The sequence below is a fragment of the Patagioenas fasciata genome, chromosome 1 (genome assembly GCF_037038585.1).
Source record: "Patagioenas fasciata isolate bPatFas1 chromosome 1, bPatFas1.hap1, whole genome shotgun sequence".
NCBI classification, from domain to species: domain Eukaryota; kingdom Metazoa; phylum Chordata; class Aves; order Columbiformes; family Columbidae; genus Patagioenas; species Patagioenas fasciata.
Window position 1 is genome coordinate 129,185,746 of NC_092520.1, and position 12,786 is coordinate 129,198,531.

Here is a 12,786-nt window from a genome sequence, read left to right on the forward strand (position 1 = left end):
ATTGAGGTGTAGGAGAGAGTTCAGAGGAAGATGATGAAGCTGATGAGGGGCCTGGAACACAAGTCTTATGAGGAGCGGCTCAGGGAACTGGGGCTGTTTAGCCTGGAGAAAAGGAGGCTGAGGGGAGACCTTGTCGCTCTCTATAGCTATCTGAAAGGAGGTTGTAGCATGGAGGGTGTTGGTCTCTTCTCCCATGTAGCAAGTGGTAGGATGAGAGGAAACAATGTCAAGTTGCGCCAGGGAAAGTTCAGATTGGATACTAGGAAAAAATTATTCACAGAAGGGGTTGTAAAGCACTGAAACACGGTGCCCAGGGAAGCAGTGGATTCACCATCCCTGGAGGCCTTTAAAAGACATACAGATGAGGCTCTTAGGGACATGGTTTAGTGCTAGATTTAGATTATGGTTGGACTCTATGCTTTAGGGTCTCTTCCAAGCAAAATGATTCTGTGATTCTGTATTTATATAGCCTGGCCATTGGAACATAGCTGTATATCCAGGAGGAATATATGGCCACAGCCACTTCTTTATAGAGCCTGTGAGAATGTTTGCATTATGTTTCATTGTTTTGCTGAATGACTCTGTCTTTTGAAGGCACACTCCACTAAAGCTCAAGCAGTGTTAGTGGCACTACTGAGAACAGTCTTCATCTGCATAGTTACCTGGAGCCCTGACTGCATCCTGTCTGAGATGTCTATACTTTCAGAGATCAATCATTTCGTATAATGATCCTGCCATTATTGTTTGTGTAGAAAGTTCTCATGACCACATCCTGTTGAATATGTTGGAGACCAATACTTAGTCATGTAGGGTCTAAATGGATACAGGGAGAGTCCATGAAAGATGAAGTGGATGAACTTTGACTGATATGCTCATGCATTGATCACAAAGTGGGCTGGGAGACAGCATATGCATATCTTCAAGCATGCCATGCTAGTTAAAGAAAAAAAATAATCTTGAGTAGACAGATTGTATACAAAAACTCTGGTAAACTTATTTGGGAAGTTTGTTGGGAGTAATGCATTTTGGCTTCCTGTTTTCAGGAGCACCAGAACTTTTACTCCAGTGACATGTCCTTGGGCTACCTGGTACTTTCTGTGAAGTATGAACAGGTTGACAAACAGGAAAATCTACGCCTTTTGCTGAGGTAACGGTGCCTGTATGTTACCATGCTGATCTTATGCTGATCTTCTTCTGCATAGATATGGGTGTGAATCTCTTGTCTTTCTCCTGGAGAGGACTGCGAAGTGACATTTGAGCCTTCTTTTATTGCCTTCTCATCTCAATTCTCAATCCACAGCCATTTACTTCAGGAACCTGAAGTGGTGTTTGCAGGAACATTTTTATGGTTCCCATGTGAAAAACATCTGTTCTTCCCTCAAAATGAACATTTTTCTGCTTATTCTGTTTACTTAGAGACATGTGAGTACTCTCTAGCAGTATATGGATTCCCTGATGGAGGGCAGCCTAGCTTAGGCCTGTCTTTGGATTTTGTTCTTGAGACTAAGGCTCCCTTGAAGGGGAGCTAGAACATTCCTTAGCTTCACAGGACAGCCTACAAAGTGTCATAACCTTTAAGGCTTCCACAGAGAGCCATTACCCAGAGAGAGAGCTGCTGAATGAAATAGAGGAAGAACAGAGATGGATCTGGCTTAGGTGAAAGGCACACTGCAGAAAAGCTTTTTTACCACTCTATGGGCTGGGTGCACATCCAGTATGCAATATGTGACTGGAAGCAACTAATGTACAGTTGCTGCTGACAGGGATTCATCCAGGTCTGAGGAAAATACTGGTTGCATAAGAGTCAGCTACAACAGAATCACTGGTGGGTTTTCTCCATTGTATGCAGAGAACACTTGAGAGTGCCAAGCTGGGCAATAATCGGGGGGAAAAAAGAGCCTGTTTGTGAGCTGTGCTAGGGAGTGTTTATCTGAGCCCAGAAGCCCTCCTACGTGTAAGAGAATGGTGAAGAACAAAAGGTAGTAATTCCTTTATTAGGATATTGTATTATATGCAGCACCTGTTGCGCAGTAGCTTGCTTATAATGATTTGAAGAGGACTTTGACAGCCCAATATTTCTTCTCACCTAGAAAAACATCTCTCCTTTAATATATATTTATATATAGAGAGAGAAAGGAAGCTTTTCTCCATCAGCTTTCTGGAACAATGTTGTACCAGTTTCTACCTCCTATACTTTGCATAGATCAGCTTTTCTAGGCTGTCTGTAACAGCCCTTTTAACAGTCTTTCAAACCCTAATTGTATGATCTTATGAATCCATCATAATACTGTGTCCATTAATTGTATTTCAACATTTAGATTCCTGTGAAAGAAAATGTTGGGATGGGGAAAAGAGCAAAATATTTCTTCAAGCAAGAAAAGAATGCAAAGGAGCAAAAGACTAACCATCCCTTTTTTGTGTTCTGCTCCCCACAACAAGTTGGCAATAAGAAGTGTAAATATCTTCCTTTTCCACTGATGTTATACACCAGGCTTAAAATCAATCCTCTGGAATTAACTACTTTAATTTAGGGAATGGCTAATCTTTCTTTAAGGAGCTAGTGTTGCTTATGTCTCCCTTCAGCCTTTGCTCTGATGCCTTTTTTGTTTTATGCCAGGACTCGAACTGGCACCAAACATGATCTGATCCCCATTTCATGTCTGAACGAGTTTCCCAGTGCTGTCCAGATGGCAAAGGTGAGATTCATGTCTGCCTGATTGCTCTTGCACCTTCATTCTTCAAGTTATTTTCACCTCTGTCCTCCCATTTCCCTCTCTTTTTACTATTCCCCGATAGTACTGTCATATACATCCCCTTTACCCTTCAATTTACCTTTTCTTTCTCTCCTAATTTTACCTCAGAATTTTTACTAGAAGGGACTCCTGTCAGATACTTATAAACAGTGCTATGCTCTCATGCCTGCGGCAAGCTAGGTCACATGAAAATCACACTTCTGTTTCCCTCTCTCTCTTTCTCTCACTCAACAGCTGCTTTGTGAGGATGTGAATGTTGAACGCTTCTTTCCAGTCCTCTACCCCAAGGTATAATGTTCCAATATGTCCCTTTTACATCAAGGTCTGGCTAATGATGTCCAACTGATAATTTGTATTTTCATTAACTTAGGCTTCACAGCTTATTGTTGCATTTGATGAGCACGTTATAAGCAATAACTTCAAATTTGGGGTCATCTACCAGAAATCTGGGCAGGTAAGCTCCATTAGATCCCATGATAATTGAGACAAAACACAGAGTTAGTTCTCTTAGCTTAAAGGTAATCACAGGGTCTGTCGTATCCTCTGAAAAATACAGACACCGCAAAGAGAAAGGATTGAAGGTTGCCTTATGTTGATCAATTTGTTTGTGCACGTCCTCAAAGCTGTTTGAACTGTGTATAGAAATCACTGCCTGTTCTTTGTACTGCTTTTGCTCCTTACGACTTCTTCTTTCCTTTTGAAGACAACCGAAGAAGAAGTCTTCAGCAACACAGAAGAGAGTCTGGGTTTCCTGGAGTTCCTGGATTTCCTTGGAGACAAGATTCAGCTGCAGGATTTCTGTGGGTGTGTACCCAGCGCAGCTGGAAAGCCACATTGAGTGAGGGAACACCACTTTTTCAGGGGCTCTGACTCTGTTAGAGCCCTGCTTTCAGAAAAGTGCTGTGTCCTCTGAATCCCAATGCAGGTGGAGAAGCTCAGAATGCTTTTATCAACCATCCTGTCTGGAAACAAATTGGAGCTTAGGTCTCTGCTGGTATTTTCATTAAAATGCCTTCCGGTGTCTCAATCTGACTCACAGTGTCAGCAGAGAATAATTTTATTTGACTGTGCGAATGTAAGTTTGTTTCACAATAGTAGTGGTCAGTATTGTTTCAGTCTCTTTCTGTGGGGTAGCCTGTCCTTTTGGTAGTTCTAAAAGATGGTTTGTGTTTCTCAGAAGAATGTCAAAGAAAGTAGCTCCTTTGAGGATTCCTGGTTTAGCTTCATAGCTTTTAGCGAGCATGTTCATCAGCAGAAACATTGTGCTGCTTCAGGCAGTGCATTTGTTTTGGGAAGATGTGATGCCCCACTATCAGTGATTTCTTAAAATCACCTTTGATAATATTGATGTACCAGGTACTGTTACTAATATATTTTCTTTTCTTTTCACTTTCTCATCTCTGTCCTGCCTTATATATGGTGCGGTATGGATTTGCTCAGGTTCCGGGGAGGCTTGGATGTCACTAGAGGTCAAACGGGCACTGAGTCAGTGTATACAAATTTCCGAGGCAAGGAGATCATGTTTCATGTGTCTACAAAGCTGCCCTTCACAGAGGGAGATTCCCAGCAGGTATTGGAAGGGGAACTAAGGAATTCAGTTGTGTGGCTAAGAGGGGAGGGGTATTCAGTGTGGGGCTAGTTAGAGGGGAGAATGCCTAATTGCATAACAGTGGGAATTATAGCTGGAGTAATGGTAAAATTAATTGATGAGGGGTTTGGTTCAACAGATGGACTGGAGATGTTAAACAGACTGGTGTTTGAGGGCCCATTGTACTATTCTACTCTTTTTCACCTGCCTTCTCGCTTTATTATTTTTCTGTCTCTAGCTTCAGCGGAAGCGTCACATTGGGAATGACATTGTAGCCATCATCTTCCAGGATGAAAGCACACCTTTTGTCCCCGATATGATTGCTTCTAATTTCCTACATGCTTATGTAGTAGTTCAGCTCACTCGTGACACGACTGGAGACACTTTCTACAAGGTGAACAGAACCAATAGATTCCTCTGTACTGATTTGCTGATATTGATCCTTGAAGTGGAAACCTGTTCTCGGGCTTTTGGGAGAGGTGCAGATTCAGCCAGCTGTCATCCTAACAGCTCTGCTTGCACTTTTAGTAAACTTGATCAATATGGAATATTAATGGTATTTATTTCTTTGAATCAATTTTCAGTGAAAGGCAATAATTAGATCTATTACCAGTAAACCTAGAAATCCAGTAGCTGCCACCAGCTCTCCTTGCCCTTCATACACTCTCTGTTCTCTGACCAGGAGTCTCTTGTCTGCTATGCTGTTCTCTGTTCTATAGGTTCATAGAGGTCCTCCCTGTTTGGTGTGGTTGCTGCTATTTAGCAATCTCTGTTTGTTGAGTATTCAGATTTCATAAATACATTTTTATCTGGATGGGGCTAGGAGGTGAGGCTGACAAAGACCAAAATTCTGGAATGCAAGTGTTTTGCTGCAGGACTGCTTACTGCCTCTACCTAGCAAACAGAAAATTAAAGAGTAATTCGATCAATTTATTAAGAATCTACACATGGAACTAGAATATACTTGTATGTTTTTCAAAGGGGCTGATGAATTTCTGAAGCTTAAAGCTTGGGAATTGAAGCAGGACAAATTCAGATTATTTTTTTTGTTTACATCAAAGAGCACAAGGAAAAATTGATGCCATTTTGGGGGATGTATTGCTTGCATCATATAAGTCAGGTAAAATTCATTCACCTAACAGTTATGTCTGCATTGCTCATGCTGCAGAGCACAGTGCTGAGAGGTTGCCCTGCCGGAGACTGCAGCTCAGATGCAGCTGGTTGGCCTAATCTATGGAATCCAAACCAGCTACATCTGCTTTGGGGGATCCCAGAACTGATGCCCATCTGTCAGGGAAGTGCTACCTGTTAGGGCCCTTCAGTTGAAAGAAGCTTTACTAGAAAACCAATTCCCTGTCTGCAGCTTTTGCACACAGCTCTTTCACTGTAACATGACTGTATGGATGCCTATGTAACTTTATGCTCAACTTTCAGTCATGCTGAGAGAGAAGAAAATATACAGAAGCTCAGGTTCCGTGATGTTTCTATTGTAGAAACATTTTAATCAAAGTGCTATGTCTCATATTATGTAGAAATGCTGATTTGGTCCTTATGCCTTGGAAATCTACAAGAACACCAAGAATATAAAAATTTGGACAGGATACCCATCTCTTTTCCCACCGACGAGTGTTCTAGGAGTGGAGTAACCACCTTCTGTTGTTCCTTGTGCTATGGGCAGCCTGGTCTGTAGTGACACGATAGCTTCATGTTGATCAGGGGCATGGGGTTCTAGTTCTTGTCTTGCTTCCTGCTTTATAGGGCCCAGAAATTTACTGGATTTCATTTAATGACATGAGAAAGAGCTGGGGAAGGTTACCATTTGTCTTGTCTCTTCCTACTATTGTTTTCGTCTTTGCCTGTCTGCAATGCCATTGTTTTTGTTACTGTAATGGGGTTGCCTGTATCATTTAATGAAATAGTCCCAGTCAGGACCCTAGAGCCAATGCAGGATTTTCTGTAAAGGCTTTTCGAAAGCGCGTGTAACTCATTCTGCCTTGAGAGTATTCTAGTACTTAAGAGACTGAAGGAAGATTTTTTTCCATCCATTTTTCCATTTACTTAAGCTTTAGTGCCTTGTGGTTAAATTGGAATATTAATGGCATTTATTTATTTGAATCAATTTTTGCAATGAGAAAATTAAAATCATAGAATGTCCCGAGTTGGAAGGGACCCACAGGGATCATCGAGTCCACCTCCTCCTGTTCTTGCGTGTGACAACCCCACACTTCACATCGTATGTCTGATGGCGTTGTCTAGTCTCTCCTTGAATATTGACAGGCTGTGACACCTCCCTCGGGAGCCTGTTCTAATGCTCCACTACCCTCTGGGTGAAGAACCTTTTCCTCATGTCCAACCTGAACCTCCTCTTCTGTCATTGGTCACCAGAGAGAAGAGATCAGTGCCTGCCCCTCCTTCTCCCCTTGTGAGGAAGCTGTAGAGCCTCCCCTCTGTCCTGTCCCAACAGATGGGGTGAGGGATGAGTTAACTCTGAATGCGACACGTGCCCTGACTCAACAGATGAGACCAGGTGTGAGTTAACTGTCGGTTAATTCTGTGCGATTATGTGAAGTGAATGACAGACAATCACTCCAGGGGTCCAATTCAGTTATGAGCTTTACTAAAAGTATGTGTTGGAATACTAGTTACAGCAAATAGTGGCTTTGCAAAAATATTTTATGATATCACAGAACTTATCAATACATTAACAGCAAGAGTCCTACTACGAGTGATGTATTGGCAACCATTAGTAGCTATAATATGGGACTTAAGCTCTGCTTTTGGATTCTTGTTAAGGTAATGTTACTCTTATATGTTCAAAAGGAAGAGAGAGAGAAAGAGAGTGGTACAGAGGGAAGGAAAATTAAGGTGTAAGAAAGAGAGAAAGAGAGTAATATATCACCACTCACAGGAGGAGAGACAAAGAAATGGGGGTATAGAAAAAAGGAGAGATGGAAAGAGCAGAGAGAAAGGAAGAAAGAAAAGGATGAGGGATCCAGTCACTCTTACAGCTCTACAGCATGGATGACGAGATGTGTGTATGCCCTCCGGTGTCCCACAGCGAGGATGCTGGGGTTTGTAGTTCAGGAGGGCAGCATCCTCTGATGTCTAGTCTAGTTCCCGTGGTGAGGCTGGTGGGCTGAGGGTCCTCAGGATGGTGGATTCCCCATCAGTGCTGTTCTGGGTGAGCTTTTTTTATAGCTCTCCGAGTAGAGAAAAGTCTGGGGGGAAAGGGGTGATTGCGAAAGATCGACAAGTCTTGACAAATCTGGGGCCATGTTGAAGGGTCTGAGCTTTTCCCCTTTGTTTGCCAAGCTGGGCATATCAGAAGATGGAGCTATGTACCCTTCAGCTCATCCCCCACCTCCAATATTGGCCAGCTGGCCTGGGCTGTGGCTTGTTAGCTTGTCGTTGATATGTAAATCGTAGTTCACCCTATACTGAATGTGTCGTCTCCTGTGGCTGGATGAACTAGTTTTGCCACAATGTTTTCAGCCTTATCAATACACAAGACCCTCCTCCAAGATGAACAAACCAAGTGACTTTAGCTGCTCCTCATATGGCTTCCCCTCCAAACCCTTCGCCAACTTTGTAGCCCTCTTCTGGACACCCTCCAGTAGCTTTTTTTAGACCATGGTGCCCAGAACTGCACACAGTGCTCCAAGTGAGGCCGCACCAGTGCAGAGCAGAGCGGGACAATCACCTCCCTGGTCCAGCTGGCAATGCTGTGCTTGATGCACCCCAGGACATGATTGTCCCTCTTGGCAGCCAGGACACACTGTTGGCTCATGTTCAACGTGCTGTTGACCAGAACCCTCAAATCCCTCTCCGTGGAACTGCTCTCCAGTATCTTGTTCCCCAGTCTGTATGTACAGCCAAGGTGTCCCAGGTGCAATATCTGGCAGTTGCCCTTGTTGAATTTCATGCAGTTGGTGATTGCCCATTTCTCCAATTTGCTCAGATCACTCTGCAGGGCCTCTCTGCATATGAGAGTGTCAACAGCTCCTCCCAGTTTAGTGTCATTGGCTAACTTAGTATCCCCTCAAGTCCTGTGTCCAAGTCATTTATGAAGACATTGAACAGCACTGGCCCTAAGATGGATCCCTGAGGAACCCCACTAGTGACTGGTCACCACCCCGACCTAACCCCACTTACTAGAACCCTCTGAGCCTGGCCCATCAGCCAGTTACTCACCCACTGCATTATGTGTTTATCCAGCCGTATGCTGGACATCTTGTCCAGGAGGATACTGTGAGAGACAGTATCAAAAGCTTTACTGAAATCCAGAAAGATCACATTGACAGGCTTCCCTTGGTCAACTAGGTGGGTAACCTTGTTGTAGAAAGAAATTAAGTTTGTTAAGCAGGACTGCGTTGTCATTCAGATGTTTTTCAGTAACTCCCAGTATAATCTTCTCCATAATTTTGTCAGGCACAGATATGATGCTGACATGCCTGACAAAATGCAAGGCAGGATTTTAACTGGTAGATATCTATTGGGAGGGAGTGAGAAGCCTTGTAATTAAGGATGCTGGCCTATGATGTGAGAAATCTGAACTAAATTGAGGACCCCGTTCCCTCTTCTTCTCATTAAACTCATGCCTCTCATTGCCTCCGTGACATTTATGCTTGAGTGTTATTTTGAGGCAGTTGCTGTTAACATGTGGCATTGTTCCTTGTTGTATAAAATGGCAAATAATGGTATTGTACCACATCAAACTTGGCGAAAAAAAGCCTGTGAAATATTCTTAATTGCTGTGTGTATCTGGTAAGATAGCTGCGTATAACTACAAGTAAATGGTGTGAAGAGCCAACTGACTATATAAAAACTGCATTACAGTTACTTTTTTGACATTGATATGTCGGGTAGGAGCACAGTTTAAAAAAAAAAAAGACAAAAAACCACATGGATATCCTTATCTCTTGCTGAGAAAGTGCTTTTGTATGTGTACCATATGTGACTCAGGTGGTGTCACTGAGATACTCCCCTCACTGTGCAGTGTAGTTCCACTGAGGATTCTCTGTCAAAAAAGAAAAAAAAAAGATCACTATAACTATATTGACAGAGGTTCTTCTAGTGGAGGTAAATCTTGCAGGCTGAATAGAAGCTTTTTTTTTTTTCTAAATACATGGCTTGTTATTAAAACTTTCTAAAAACCAATTCACTTTATTGGTTTTGTTGCTTTTACTGTCTGCACATCTAGCTGACTGAATTTCTGGAAGATAAATCCGCACATCTATTCACTGAGTTCAGAAAGAGGTGGATGCATGGGATAACATATTTGAGTTCTTTTGGATATGTGAATTATTCAGGATATACCATAGTAGTCTGAAGGCTTTGATAGTCTCACTTATGTTATGATACTTTTTTTTCCCCCTTATATTGTTTCAGGTTTCAGTCACAGCCCGAGACGACGTTCCCTTCTTTGGACCCCCTCTGCCAAATCCAGCCATATTTAGAAAGGTTTGTTTCTCTTGTCCACTGTTAGATGGCAGGGCAATATGGTACATACCCTTGAGTTCTGAGTCAGTGTTGTCAGTCTGGGTACATGACTTTGGAGGTCTAAAGAGCAGAAAGGCAGAGCTTTTCTCATGTGATATTTTTATTACTGTTTTCATTTCTAGTCTAGTCTTCATCTTGTTTTGCAGAGTGCAGAGTTTCGTGAATTCCTTCTGGCCAAGCTCATCAATGCTGAGTACAGCTGCTATCGAGCTGAGAAATTTGCTAAATTGGAGGTGGGTCTATTACCTTGTTGTTTGCATTAAAAATTATAAAATTATATTACTGCCAGATTAAGAAAATACAGTATAACTTTTTACTTCTACTTCTTATTTTGTGTTGCTTAAAAAAGGAAGATGAAATGTTATGATACTTGGCTATGTGATGCTTCCTTTGTATTTCACAGCAGGTCTGATAGAATATGAACAGGTACCACCTAATGTAAAGATCTAATCCTCAAGTAAGAGTGAGAATATGATGCATACATTTTGCTGGAGGAAATTCTGGTTTAGCTGAAAATCAGTATTGTGCTACAGGATGTGTACTGATCTCACTGATTTTGGTTCAAGGTACTAAAATTCTGTTCCAGACTCTGCTGCTTACCTGATCTAGAAAAAAATGCCCTCAATTCATGCCTCTTTTTCATCACCTGTAAAAACAGTACTGGTGTCCTTTATGACTTGCTTTAGAAAGAGTTTAAAATGGCTAGGTACTATTGTAATATATTCCATAAAATCTAAACCACTAAAACCACATCTAAAACCACTTCATACTGTTTAAATTAATCTTCATGGTGTTTGGTCTTTTTTTTTAAGACAGATGTGAGACATTGCAAAAACAGGAAAAAAAAATCCCTCCACCCCTAATAATAGTTGTGTTTTCATTCCTAATGTTGATGCAGGAAAGAACCCGGAGTGCCCTCTTGGAGAGCCTTTTTGAGGAGCTGCAGCTTCGCAGCCGCAGTATGATGGGGTTGCCCATAGGGGAGGATGACAAGATAGAGAATGGCAGTGGGAGCTTCCTTGAGAATTTCAAGGTGAGCCATAGTGGATTGATTCCTTTACCCAGTTGCTCATAACTTTCTCAAGCTCATTGTGTGCCCCTCCAAGGAATATTCACCTTGCTGGTCAGCTGTGCTTAGGATGAGACAGAAGAAGTCTTTCCATCTAACAGCCTTTCTCTAGAGCATCTTCAACTGTGCTTTGCCATATGTCTCAAGAAAAATTTTTCCCCTTCCTGTGCACCTTTCTACAGAGCTACAGTGTGGCTTAGGGTGGAATTCCTTACTGTCCCTGAGAAATGAAATTCTTCATGCTTCATGCTGGTGTCTAATGTTAGACGAGGTTTCACTCCATGACTTACAGAAAAAGGAACGAGTGTTTGCAAGAGGAATAGTAATACCTAGTAGCAAGCAGCTTTCAGTTCCTACAGCGTATCTCTTCCAATTAATTTTCATCATAACTGAAATATTTGCAAGAGCCACTTCAAGAGAGTTTCTAATGTATCTGTGAGTGTACTGTCTAGAGAAACTGTGATGCTTTACTTACTCTCTAAAAGCCAGAGATAATTTACTTTTGTTCAGTGTAGATTACATTTTGTTCTTTTTTTTTTCTTTTTTCCTTTAAATCAGGTGGCAGAACTTATTTTAAAAGTGATCAAGATGATATGAGATAGGAAAGTTTTTGTAAAAACAGGAAAACTGAGTTTTGAATCTTATATCACTTTCCTATCTACTTTTCCTCTTCCACTTCTGTGGAAGTGCCTCATCACTTCTTTTGTATAAGTTAACTGTCTGGACAGAGAAATACATTATTTCTTCAGATGACCATGGTGGGCTAGTTAGAGTTGTTAAGGGCTGTCAAACTAATCCATTTACGTATAGTTATATGCGTAGCTTTGGTCAGAACTGGGATGCTTTGATGAGGTGTGTTTTTACATACAATCAGTCTACCCTGCCTTTGCTGCTAAACAGGAATTTTCTACCCATTCCGGTCTTACACTAATTATCCCAAAATGTCCTTTTCTGACTTATAGCGGATGCTGTGATTTGCATGTCATGTAGACATATGACCTTTGCAGAAGGCTGGAAAAGGCTGAGTAAACTCAAAAAATAGCTTTTTCAAATGATGCAGACTTTAGTATGGCTGCTTTCCCCTTGGAACCAGCACCCAAGTTCATGCAAGACTGAACCTTACAGTCTGGAACAGGAGTTTGATTTTCTGTTTTGTAGTCTGTACTGGGTAAAACTTCTCCAAATTATGCTGTCTTATCCAATCTGCTGGGATACTGGTAGGGAATCTCTATTTTTTGCAACAGGAAAAGGGAAGTGAAAGTAGAGAATAAACTTGAGGAAGAGATCTCCGCTGGCAGTGAGCTCCATGAATAGGCTAGGACCAAAAATGGGTAATATCTAAGATGCTGTCTTCTAGGAATTAGGATTTCTGTGGTTTTGGTGTTGGTCTATCACAACTTTCCACCCAAACTGTGGTACTTTTCATACTGCTCTACTGTGTGCAGGTCTATATGTGTATCTGTGTTTGTCTGTTTCCCTGCTTCCCCACTGTTCAGCGGGTGATCAGAGGCCGCAGCCAGAGCCTGGATGCCATGGGGATATCCATGAGAAAGCAGCAGCCAGCCACCCTGCCCAGCCGCCCAACTACACCTGGCCTTGCACTCAGCCAGAGTGTCACCGAGGGCCCTAAGGCCATTGCTGCGGTAAGGTATTTGAGTGGGCTGGAAGAAGAAAAAACCTGACATACCTTTGTGACCCATCCATACATTTTTAGTTCTCTTTCCCTATTAGTTTGTCCTTTTGTCTTTCTGTGAATGTCTTTCTGTTGTACAATCCCATTTCACAAGTGGTGGCAGCACGTGTTGCAATCTGTTTTGCCTGTGCCTATCTCTAGCCTCAGTTCATGTGTAAACTAGAGCTGAGATTGATGCAGACTG

General features: G+C 42.0%; 1 protein-coding gene across 16 annotated transcripts in view; it reads left to right on the forward strand.

Moving 5' to 3' along the window:
* LOC136108085 (rap1 GTPase-activating protein 1-like) overlaps window positions 1-12,786 on the forward strand; it is a 63,413-nt gene that overhangs the window by 18,055 nt on the left and 32,572 nt on the right. For 15 of the 16 annotated variants that reach the window (XR_011741393.1, XR_011741392.1, XR_011741390.1 and 12 more), the window contains 11 exons: window positions 1,044-1,147; window positions 2,618-2,696; window positions 2,988-3,041; window positions 3,124-3,207; window positions 3,457-3,557; window positions 4,194-4,323; window positions 4,580-4,735; window positions 9,730-9,801; window positions 9,987-10,073; window positions 10,739-10,873; window positions 12,406-12,552. Coding sequence is in view for 12 of the 16 variants with exons in the window: in XM_071814754.1 (XP_071670855.1) it covers window positions 1,044-1,147; window positions 2,618-2,696; window positions 2,988-3,041; window positions 3,124-3,207; window positions 3,457-3,557; window positions 4,194-4,323; window positions 4,580-4,735; window positions 9,730-9,801; window positions 9,987-10,073; window positions 10,739-10,873; window positions 12,406-12,552 (1,149 nt within the window). In the remaining 4 variants the exon portion in view is untranslated. The remainder of the gene's footprint in view (window positions 1-1,043; window positions 1,148-2,617; window positions 2,697-2,987; window positions 3,042-3,123; window positions 3,208-3,456; window positions 3,558-4,193; window positions 4,324-4,579; window positions 4,736-9,729; window positions 9,802-9,986; window positions 10,074-10,738; window positions 10,874-12,405; window positions 12,553-12,786) is intronic. The other variant, XM_071814753.1, reaches the window with a different exon arrangement.